This window comes from Marmota flaviventris, chromosome 6 (genome assembly GCF_047511675.1).
Source record: "Marmota flaviventris isolate mMarFla1 chromosome 6, mMarFla1.hap1, whole genome shotgun sequence".
Lineage (NCBI taxonomy): Eukaryota > Metazoa > Chordata > Mammalia > Rodentia > Sciuridae > Marmota > Marmota flaviventris.
The window spans coordinates 40,121,223-40,134,158 of record NC_092503.1 but is presented as its reverse complement, the minus strand read 5'-3'; the positions used below and the strand labels follow the sequence as shown (position 1 = coordinate 40,134,158).

The 12,936-nt window shown below is 33.7% G+C and overlaps 1 protein-coding gene across 1 annotated transcript in view; it reads right to left on the bottom strand.

Moving 5' to 3' along the window:
* Trdn (triadin) overlaps nt 1-12,936 on the bottom strand; it is a 110,821-nt gene that overhangs the window by 58,101 nt on the left and 39,784 nt on the right. Inside the window, exon 6 of the mRNA XM_071613793.1 lies at nt 2,186-2,251. Coding sequence (XP_071469894.1) covers nt 2,186-2,251 — 66 coding nt within the window. The remainder of the gene's footprint in view (nt 1-2,185; nt 2,252-12,936) is intronic.

Below are 12,936 nucleotides of genomic sequence, written 5' to 3'. Positions count from 1 at the left end.
GAAGAAGTCAAATTAAAGCCTCAAACATTTCTCCATCTATATAAGAACAGTAATATACATCAGCTTTACTTATAAAAGTAAAAAAAAAAAAAACATTTGGAGGTGGGGCTTAATAGGAGGTGTTTGGGTCATGGGCGGTCCAGTCTCAGGAACAGATTAAGCTGTTCTCATTAGAGCTGTGGTGTGGCTTAGTGGTTGAATGCCCCTGAGTTCAATACCTGGTACCAAAAAAAAAAAAAAAAAAAACAGAAACACAAATATCCATTTAAAGGGATACAATAAATAAAAGAATACAACACAACATTTTATTTATTGTCAATTTAGATACATTTCATATAATATTTATAATTTAAATGGCAAAAATCTTCATTATTTTAACAACAACAAAAAAATTTAGCTACTGTGAAGGTTGAAAAAAAACACATAAGAAATACCAGTTTATTTCATTTAGCCAGAGTACATAAAGCCTGGTGCTCATAATTCTGTGTAACTCACCAGTAGATAAGAAATTGACATCTGTTTCGAGAACAGAGAAAGAAGATGGCTATATTGAAATTGATGGAAATTATCACTAAGTAAACATTAATAAAATGATAAATATTGAATTCAAATATTCAAGTATACACATACAATAAGTAATATTGAAGCATGTTTCAATGGATATTATTTAAATGTCATAAGTATTCTCCCATATTCCACCTAAATGGAATGGTTCGCAACACAAGAAAACTAAGCAGGTTATGCATACTGTGGATACATAAATGAGCTGAAATATCCTAGACATGATCCTATTTAAAACAAAAACAAAAATAAATTAGAATCTTACTTCATATTGCACATTCGAATGGAATTTTAATGAATTCAAGTCAAATGTAAAATATAGAACATTCTTTAAATCTAAGGAAAATATTAGTAGTTATCAAATTAATCTATTTTATTTTTTTTTTAGTTGTTGCTAGACCTTTATTTTTTTAAATTTATATGCAGTGCTGAGGATCAAACCAAATGTCAAGCAAGTGCACTACCACTGAGCCACAGCCCCTGTCCCTCAAATTAATCTTTGATGAAGGTTCAAAAGCAGAAAAAACACAAGAAAATATCAACGTATCTAGTCGCATGAAAGTCCAGCAATCTAAATACACACTAATACATTCAATATGTATGTTCTCATGGATAGAAAACCTAAGATTGACTGCAAAACTAGCAGAAACATATTTGAAAAAAGTTATGAACTAAGAGATCTATATGCCAAAATCATACCACTAGGAAAAGTGGGCAATGATTGTGAACATTTACAAAAGGAAATATACATCACTAAAAGTTATATTTAAATTATTCAGCCTATTAGTAGCAATCAGCCCTAAGAGAGGGTGGAAGACAACATTGGCATTTAAATACTATGTGGGTTTTTAAAAAAGAATAGGGCAAATATTTATTTATGGGTCTGAAAAAATTTCTAGGATGTATTTTTAAAAGTCATAACATAGGATATGTCAGATTTTGTATAGAAACAGGGAGAAGCAATAATATATATTATTAATAATATACTAGTAAAATATTATAGTACTATTATTATAGTATTATACCATATATTTATATAATCACATTATAAATTACACATTTTATGTACTAAAGCTGTAAAAGGTTTAAACTCACACACATAGTTTACTGTGAGAACTTGGGGTGGGATGGAATGGGAAGTGGGATGGCAGGGGTGAGGGAAGGTTTTCACAGAGCAAGTTTATGTGCCAAGCAGACATGTTGTGCTGATTATCTATTCTAAATAAATAAATAAAAACTAACAAAAAAGTACAGTCTAATAGTAATAAAAATATATTAATATCATTAAAATATAGGATCTACTGTCTTATCTATAAAATTGATAAGTATTTTCTGGGAAAATATTCTCACTGCTGGCTAATGCAGCTTAAAAACTGCTGGCCAGGGTTGGGGGGTTTGACATGGCATTTCTGAAACGTCAAGTGGTATGGGGAATTCAAGAGCATTAGGGACTTAGTCCCTTTCAATCCAGAAATTCATCCCTTCCGAATCTGTTCCAAGGAAATAATCATAATATAAATTGAAAAAGAAGAAATGCAAGGTCAGCTAAAATTTGAATGTAAGAAAGGGAATTCAAAATAAAAAGGTTTAATGTTAACAACAGCAAAAAAGAATGTCTGCATACCTTTCTTTTCAGGTTTTTCCTTTTCTTTTGTTTTTTCTTTGTCTTTTTCCTTTTCTCTGTGTGTGACTAGAAAGGAATAGATAAAACTTTATTTAAATACAAGGAATAAATGATAAGATAATTGCATGACAGTTTTGATGTCAAAAACTTTTCTGCTGCTTTTAGAGATTTTCCTTTAACTGACATGAGGGTTTTACATATTTGGAGGTTTAAGCTTCAACATAATTATAGATTTGCTTTTTATTTCTATTTTTATTTCACATCTAACCACAAACCAGTACCAAAAGTAGGTCTCACTGCAAAGATAAGCTATGCTTCAACTTCTCCAAGTCTTTAATTTCATGATTAGAAAATTAAAAATCATTGTGACTCCAAAAGAATAACAATTCTTGTATTGATATTAAATAAATGCCAGAAATCTGAGTACAAAATAGAGAGACATAGTCTTCTGAACCTGAAACTAAGTAGAATCAACCCAAATTATATGTGTTAATCTACAGCAATATTCTAGATTAAAATTTTTGAAAACACACTAGAATGAGATTAAAATGTGAATAAATCTTTAAAAAAAACAAAACTTAATCCAATGAGCTATAATCCAATTAATTATTACATCATTTGAATTTAAGTCATAATCTCACCCCACACTTTAGTCATAATTTGTATTAATTATCCAAACTAGAAGCATGAGCATGGGATTCAACTCAGATTTCTCTCTCTCTCTCTCTCTCTCTCTCTCTCTCTCTCTCTCTCTCTCTCTCATTTTCCTCTTCTATTCATGAACTAAGCTGTTTCCATCTTAGCTTTTTCATATTTCTCTCATTCAACTTCTTTTATTTAATATTATGTTACCTACCAATTGCATATTTACACAAATATAAGGATAGCACACCTTCCATGAACTAAAACTCTGCTAAGCAAGATAAATACCATCCCTGTCATTGGGATGTCAACAAGCTAATGGTTGATGGATGCTGAACAAATAATTACAAAGGTAGTTAATTGCAGTTAGTGTAATTGCTATGAAGAAACAGGCGGGATGGCACATCAATGTATAAATTAGGACCTAATCTCATCTACATGTTTGGAGAAGGTCCCCTGGTAGGAGTGAAAAGGAGAATAAATTAGGTTTGTCAGGGAGTGGGAAAGACAAAGGGGAAAGAGGCCCTTTCGGAAAATTAAACAAGATGTTTTTCTTGGCCATGCTATTATTGAAACTTTTATTACAATATCCTGACTAGTCTCTTGAATCTTGAGATTTATTTTATCCCATCTCACAGTGACTCTTGCAATCAAAATCTGATTATATCATTCACCTGTTGTGTAAATTAGTGTCCCCCTCATTGCTTAGCCTGGCATCTGTCTCTGAGTAGGTGTTACAACAAATATAAAAATATTTTATTGCTATAGGGATCTGACATTTGCTTACCAATCCAATCTCATCTACCAGGAATTTCTCCTTGAACTTTACATTCCAGTTATAACAGAACGCTTGTAGCTCCACAGCACACCATGTGCCCTTGTGCTGCCTTTTCATCTCTGCTTGTTTGTGCTTTCCACCTCCAGTTCCCACACCCACATTTCTTCATTTTTCTTCCCCTGTTTCATGCAATCTTTCAATCCTGGATCAAATGGCTCTTGCTCTGTAAAATTTCTTTGATGTACACTTACTCTATACATCAGTTACCAAATATATGTAGTTCTATTTTAGCAACAACAACAACAAAAAAACACATTGTAATTATAGTCATATGCCTGACTAGCCAGTAGATGAAATATTTAAGGTCTGCATCACATTATTTTACTTTGTCATTACTGATTCATCTTGTAATGTCTGTCATACAGTGGATTCTCAATAGTATTTTTGAGTAAGTGAGATTCTAATATATAAGAAGAACTAGTTTCCTTTTCTAGTGAAATTCTGTTTATAGATCATCATGTGGTGGTATAGATATAATTAGGCACTGCTTGCTTCCAATGATTTGAATTTTTTTTATAGTTTATTAAAATTTCTCAAATAAAACCCAGAAAGAAACAGCAAGGGGGAAAAACACCTCAGAACATATAGACATTTTTCTTTTAATTTTTAAATGGTTATTTTAGGTGTTTCAGAGCTAATAAATTCAATATAACTATCTCACAAAATAAAAGGGGGAAATGAGCATTTACATAGACCACAAGTAGCTTATTTTGGTTTCTGTGGATCACTATTAATTAAGCTAACATTAAAAAAAAAAAAAATTCTTGGGAAAAACAAAGCCTCTTTTAAAGTTTCTCTAGGGGGAACCCAGTTTGTGTGAGATAAGCCATTCTTTCAGAGCCCTGATTGGAAAGAGCCTCAAGGGAGCACCTAATCTACAGCTCTGCCTCTGTAAGGGACAGGGCGCTCACCTTCCTCAGACAGCTGGTTGTCCATTCCACTAAAGGATTTTCAGATTGACGTGTGCACAGGCATAAATGGGAGAATTAATACAAAATCAAAAGAGCAAGGGGGCTGAATTCAGACTCAAATTAGCATATTAACTCCTCATTCCTGTTACCCAGGGGAAAAATCTGGTTTCTCCAGTCAAAGTTTTGATTTACAGACACAGTACTGTATGCTGGAATTTCATTATCCCCCTTCAAAATAACACCATAATACAGCTTAGTGAAGCAGCTGGACTCATGAGCTCTAGGGAGCTGTTCAAAATGGCAGATAGCCACTAAAGCTGCTTGGATGGAAACTTCAAACTTTGGCAAGACTGTGCTCAAATACCAAGTTTTGAAATGACTCACCACAGCAATGCAACAGTCAGTATCTGTATTAATAATCATTCTAAAATTTAAAAAAAAATGATTTGCTGAAGCAACTGCATTTGCTTGTGCATCTTTTTGCTTAAGACCTGTAACCAGGAGTTTGCACATGGAAGAAAAAGAAAAGAGTATCTCCTTGTCACCAGTCCAGCTTGGCAAGTTCTATCTGAGCCAAGATAGTTTTAGCTCAGAACAAAATAAGCTTTTTGCACCTGCTAGAGCTTAATTTGTTTGTCATCTTCTTTATAAGAAACAAAAGTCCCTTCAGTGTGCTGATAATTAAAAACAAATGGAATCCACCAGTTGGAATGGCCCTGATGTTGGCATTGGAGTTGGCATTGCTCTCCTGTTCCTATGCTTGTCCAGACTCTGACCTTTCCCTGACCAGAACATTCAGCTCAACTCAACTTTGAAGTATGTCTCTCACCCTCCCCTCATGGCTTCTCTCCAGCTCTCTCCAAGCTATGCTGTGTGCTTTTGCTTTTGATCCCAGCAGCTGACAAGCAGACTTATGTCTTTTCTCAAGTGCATCAGAGCTCACAGTACCTCTGACCTTGAGATTTTTATTGGGTAAAAAACTCCACAGAAGCCAAACAGCAGGGAGCAGTTGTCAGAGTTCTTTGTTATTGTCTATCTGTTCTTCAAAAATCAAACATTTTGGTGTTAAAACTGTTAAGCTACTGATCTGTGTAGACTACTACATTCTCCAATTGATGGGGAACAAATAAATTCCACCAAAATTCCCAAGCTTATACCTGACTCCAGAGCAGGTCATTGTGTAAGACTAATTTTACCATCCAAACAGAAATAAATCAGCTAACCAATTAGGCATTAGCCTTTTTTTAATATTTATTTTTTAAGTTTTAGGTGGACACAATATCTTTATTTTACCTTTATGTGGTGCTGAGAATCAAACCAAGTGCCTCGTGCATGCTAGGCAAGCTCTCTACCACTGAGCCACAACGCCAGACCAAGACTTTTTTTTATTATGAAAATACAGGGGAGCATGAATGGTTAACTGGACTAGAATTTACTGATTTTTGATACATATGTTTTAAACCATACAACAGAATTTTTAAAAATCTAAAACTTTAATTTTATTCTCAAGTCTGACTTAATTGTATGGAGATTTACCTGGGAGCTCCATAGCCATAGTAAGACCTGTAATCACTTTCTTATATGTGTAAAGTTACTAGGAAGGCAGTGCTTCATAGCTTTATGCAGAATCTTCAATTCCAATTTTATTTTCCAGTTTTTTTCTTTCATAACTAACTACCAGAAAATTTATATATATATATATATATATATATATATATATATATATATATATACACACACACACACACACACACACACACACATATGTATATATATAAAATTAAACTTAATTATATGTATATATATATATATATATATATATACATGTATTTATAATATGCACCTATTTTATATATATGTATGTGTGTGTGTGTGTGTGTATATATATATATATATATATGTATGTGTGTGTGTGTGTGTGTATACATATATACACACACACACACACATACATATATATAAAATTAGGTCAGCTGAAAAAAGACAAAAAATAAAAGTTTATATAATACTAGATACCTAAATTAATTTGAAGACTTTGAGGTCATTGTTATACAGGACTTCAGGATATTCAGATATGTTTTAATGTCCTATTCTTTTGGCTTTTGAGAATCACTAACAGTTAAATCCCTTGTCAGCTTATGATTCCAATCCTGCAATTGTTTCTCAGAAACTTAAGGAGTCCTAAGCCAGTCAATCAGCATTACTGTTTTAAATCACCCTCTGAAAAAAATGTTTCTGACTCTGTGCGTGTGAAAGTCTTATAAATTGAATTGTGTTCCCCAAAGAAAGATATGCTACAGCCCTAACTTCCAGTACCTCAGAATATGACCTTATGCTTGGTAGAAGCATCTTTACAGAGGTGATCAAATTAAAATATCATTAGGTCACTTCTTAATCCAATATGACTGATGTCTGAATAAAAGGGGAAATTCACACAGAGAGTTAGACACACATAGAGGGAACACAATATCTGAAAAGACAGACATACAGGGAGCACATCTTCTGAAGACAATAGCAGAATTTAGAATGATTTATTTAGAAGCCAAAGATTGCCCACAAACACAAGGAGTTAAAAGAGAGTCATGCAAATAATTCCCCCTCACAGCTCTCAGAAGGAACCAACCCACTGAAAAATTTGACCCAGAACTTCAAAGCTCTATAGCTGTGATATCAACACTTTCTATTATTTTAAGCCACCCAATTTTTGGTACTTTTTAGTGACAGCTTTAAGAAACTAATATGAATCATTTGACTTTCATTGAGCACTTTAAAACAAATTCCCACTTAGTTCCTTAAAGACTGACCCTGACCAAGCTTTTATGTCTTCCATTTTAGTAAGCTCCAGAATTGATGCCTGAACCCCTAAACATTCATTTCTTCCAAGGCCCTACTAGAAAACTGCAGTCAGACACACTCAGCAACTGAGGCAGTGAGGCCTCCAACAGCATCCCTGCCTCTAGGACCTCTCTGGGAAGTATTCAGTACACAATGGTACAATTGTATTGACCTTTTCAGAACTTTCATGGGACTAGGTTTTATTGGTTATTGAATTTTCCATTCTTAGTATGGTGTTTGTCACAAAGTAATTTCTGTGAATAAATTAATGTGCATTGCTAAAAAAATTGTTGTGGCCAGCTTTTTCTTTTAGTCTGCCTCTAAGAATACCTCCCTTTCCTACCAACACATCTCTGATGCTGACCATCTGCCAGCTGGCTGTGTGAACTGCCTCCTCATTCCTGAGGTCACTTCTTCATCTGAACACCTGATACCCCAGGTGGATGCACCCCACACCTGTGGTCGGAGTACCCAGCAGGTTTCCTTTCCACCAGGAGGCTTCCTCTAGTTATGTTTACTACTAATTTCTTGTCTTTTCCGGTTTGTTCTGCTCTGTGAGTAAACTAACGTATTTAATACTTAAATAGAAGTTTTAATATTATCTGAAACCAACAGTGAAATTTGCAATTGCAAGAGAAATAAGACAATGTACAATAAACAAGCAACTGCAGGGAGGAAAAAAACAGAGCAAAATTAAAAATAAATTCCTTTTTTACTCCAGATAATTGGATCATGAGTGTTTCATTTGTTTCTTTCTTTTTTTTTTTCTTTTTTGCATTTTCCTAACTGTCCAGATTAGATTTTACTACTTTAAGTTGTATTATCACAATTTTGTTTCTGTGAGATTGGTTTCAGATTGTACATTATAGATAGTTTTTTGTTTTACTATCAAATTGGTGATTGCCTCTGACCAAATAAATTTGACATTTTAATAGCTGAATAATTTTATGCATGCGTATGTGTTTATATATTATGTACATATATAGCATTATATATGTATATATATGAAGCACATAAATGTAAAAAAAATCTTTATAAAAATCAAGCAATGATTAACAAAATAGCAGCAATAACTCATCCCATTCATTTATTATTTGACTATTTTTTGAGTGTATTGGGTACTTTGTTAGATGTTAAAGTGATTTTTAATTTAATTTAAGCATACAAATTCATAGCTGGTAAGAGCCTGAGAGATTATTGAGCTTGAATCTCCTTGTTTTGGGATAAAGAAATGCAGTCATATGTCAGAAGTAAAGCTGGTCTAGAACATGTTTGGAGATAAACTAATTCCTTGCCCTCACTGAGTGAGTTGGTCACTGTATCCATAACTCATGTGTTGTCAAAATGCTTAAAAAGGTAAAAACTGGGTTATTAGAGTAGCATGGAGACAGTGCCTACATGCCTGCAGTGAAGGACAGCAGAAGCGGCTAAAAGGAATTGGAATTCCATATGAGAATCAAAGAAGTGAACAAGCACCCTGCTAAATGACTACACAGGAGGGGCCTGGTGGCCAGAGAACAGAGCACACAAGGCTCAGGGTTTCAAGATAGCACTATTATCTGCTTAAGGCCTGCCCAACAGCTCAGCCTACCTACAACATGGGAGGCTTTAGCTGGGCTTGGAGTACCAGTGGCAGAATGCAGACAGAGGTGGAGATGTTGGAGGAGTTGCTGAAGAGGTTGCAGAGCAGGTTAGATATGCAATAATAGGTACAAAGCCACAAATTTGTAGGTAAGGGTGTCAAAGATTGTATGAGGAGGATCTCTGGTGCCAGACTACAACATGTTACATTAATCTCTTAGGCACTGAGACTCCAACAATGGGATTTAAGCAAGTAAAGTGTTATGATTAGCATTTGCTTGAGAGATTAATGCAAGGAAATCAGTAACAAAGCAATTGTCAAAAAGACTGTGAGACAGTTGTGGAGGTGATAGAAGTGGTAAAGAGAATAGACTAAATTACAGTGAAGAGAACACAGGACAAGAGTCCAAGCAGGATTGGACTTTATAGAGAAAGAATCATAGGCTGGGCTTGTAACTCAAATGCTTCATAGATGAGGCATGTAAATAAACATCTAACTTTATCTTTCATAACTGCCAGAAAGTTGAGGTAGGTAGATTATCTTGCATTATCCAGTTGGGGCCTAAAAGTAATCACATGTATCCTTATTATAGTGAGGTAGGGGGAGACTGAAGTCGGAAGGAAGATAGCAGTATGATCACAGAGGCAGAAATCAGAGTGAGGCAGTCAAAATCCAAGGAATATCAGTAGCCACCATAGGCTGTGAGAGGTAAGAAAGAGATATTCTCCTAGAGTCTCTAAGGAAATGTAACTCAACTGTCTCTTTTATTTTATGTCAATAAAACTGATTTTGAATTTCTGGCCTCTACAGCTACTATGAAAGGGGGAAATATTATGTTTGTTTCTTTTTTTTTTTTTTTTTTTGAACACCAAGTTTGTGATTATTTGTTACAGAAACCTCAGGAAACTAATACATCTATAACAAGCCATTTGGCATTTTCATCAATTATAAGTAGTGTACTATCATATTTCTCAGTCTTATTAAATGTAAAATTTTGAGAGAAGAGTCTTATTGATATATACAGCTTATTGACTAGCTGGTACTTACAATACAGGCAAGCTATCAGATTTGGATAACACCAGGCCATATGGATCACAAACCAATGGGGAGAGAATAGATATGGTGCCTGGGCACTGGTAGACATGTGGATATGCAAGTAGAATAGTGAGGTCAACAAGCATGTAGCAAGACCCTAACCACAGGTTTAGAGACAAACTCAAAATATAAAAGTTAGAAAATTCTGGCACAAAAGAGCAAAAATAGAAGGGACATTAGACATATAGTGAGAAAACCACATGTTCTTAAGTTAGAGAAAACTATGGCTAAAACTAGATTGCCCAACTTATTAAAAATGAGACAAAGAATCACTGAGCACAAGAAAACTTCAGTATTCTAAGTTATAAATGGCATTTTACCTACCATATTTGATTATTTTTTGAAGATTAGGTAAAATATTAGATTATAAATAAGAAAGTATAGTATTTGGTTCATGGCAAATATTCATTCATATCTCTCTCTCTCTCTCTCTCTCTCTCTCTCTCTCTCTCTCTCTCTCTCTCTCTTAAGAAAGGGAGCACAAATGTGGCATGGCAGTACAGGTAGTTTAACGTTATGTCAGAAGATCTTGGGATGACACATCTTAAATTCCTCCAGCCTATTGTCATATAGATATTAAATACTGTAGAGAAAGAATTAATGCACATAAGAAACTTGCAAGGGACAGTCATTTTTTTAATCTGAGATGATTAAGAAGGACTTTGGTAATTAGCTGATAGTTACTATTTATAATTAGCCAAGAATTATTTTAAGAATTGACTACTTGCTTTACATAATCACCACATAATCCTTACAATAATTCCATTATCCCCATTTTACATATGAGGAAACAAAGACTAAAGAAGATTAATCAGTTTGTCCAAGGTCACATAGACAAAAATTAATAAACTTGGATTATCACCCAGAGTGATTAATTCAAGACCTTTCTTAAAGTAGGAGAAAATAATAGTATCATCCTACTTTGTCAAAAAATCATATAACACACTCTTAGTTTATTTATTGTACAAGCATGTTTAGGTATGTATTGTGGGTCAGGGGAATTCTTAAAAAATAATCATGACTGGGACCTTTTATTAATGTATGACAAATATCACTAGTCTCTGCCTTTCCTTACCATAAGACTGTATGTAACTTTTCATTTAAGAAACTTATAGGCAGAATAATTTATGACAATGATGCATCCTCAGACTGTTGGTGGCTACAAAAGATTGGTCACCATTTCTCATCATTTAAAATACAGCTCTACATCCACAATGGACATCCATTCATCTGAAATACTCATGGGCTCAAGACTGCCTCTTTATCTCCATTTGGACATTTATTAGGTCTTAAAGGTTAGACAAGAATATATAAAATATTATGCTATAAACACAAGTGAATTCTGCATGTTTATTTTGACCTATAAGACCTTATGTTTTAAACCATAACCCTGATATGAAATCAGACTTTTTCAAGTTCACTAGGACTGGAGCACACTGATCACTTCCCACAACTTATGGAATTGTGGCAAACTCAATCTGCCTACTCAGCAGTGGCTATATAGATATGAGCAGTAATTGGGTAAATAATGTTCGGTAATCTAGGAAAAGTTACAGTATGGTGTAAGTTTCTTCTAAGCAAATTAATATTCCCCAGTATTACTATATGATTTTAATACAAGGTCAGAAGTACATACATTATCCTGAATATATTTACAAACTAAATTCTTAACTCTTTATAAAACCCAAGGTTAAATTAGTTTGAAAGTCAACCTTAACTAACATGCCAGGGCTTATGCTAAGCACCATAACAGATACTCATTGCCAGGTTATGAATTAAAAGGCTTACTGTTTAGCTCCATGAAATTGCTGTATTCTTCCCTGATGAACAGCATCAAACAAAATTAACAGAGGAACAAGATATAATTAAAAGACTGATATTCATTTAAATCACTTAATGTGGATGACTATAACATTTTCTGTGACAAAGAGTAAGAATTGGAATTGATAAATTCTTTGACATTTAAAATAAATTAATATATTTATATGGAATTATTTTGGAAATCTGTTTTCTGAGGTTATATTTTCTTTGGTTTTTCTGTACTTCCATTGATGAATAAATCAAACAGGTATAGATTTCCAAAGCTTTTCTAAGTATTTACATAGCCCTGAGACCATAGGAATCTCTAGAAGGAAAAAAAAAATCGAAAACAGGGTATTATCTAGGTTCCTTTAGCATCAAAATATTTATTTCTGCACAAAACACACCAGCTTTAGAGTCTTAGAGTCTTTGAGAGTCTTTAGAGTCATAAAGAGTCTTTTTAGGCTGATATTTGTTGTCTTGTTTATAATCATTACAAATAATTATACTGTTACCTTCTTGTAAGAGTTCAAAATACTTAAATAGCAATTTACATTCCTAACTATCCATCATATATAATCATAGCCAATAGGAAACATGGCATACAGAATACAGTATTTGTTTACATGTATCAATGGTTATAAAACTACATCATCACTGAACAATTTGTCTACAGAGAGGGTATTAATCTACCTGGATTCTAGATAGGAAACTGAGGAGTAAAATGAAATGTTTGATTCACATTAATACAGAAAACTGTGGAGAAATAAAATGATGAACTATCTTTGATGACCCATTCAATGTTGCTAAGCTGAAGTCCCATTTTTCTCTTGCTTGAAAAATATATTCACTTTCACAAAATGGATTTGGTCTACTCAAGAAATATAGTCAGGTAACTAATCACCAGCCCAGTCTTTGAGAAATTTATTTTAAACTTCAGCCAAATTCACTATTTTAATTATGGAAGACTCACTAGTTTAACAAACCCACTTTACAGCCCACTGCTCAAAGGCTTTGTTAGCAAGATTCTAAAAGCCAGGTCCAAAAT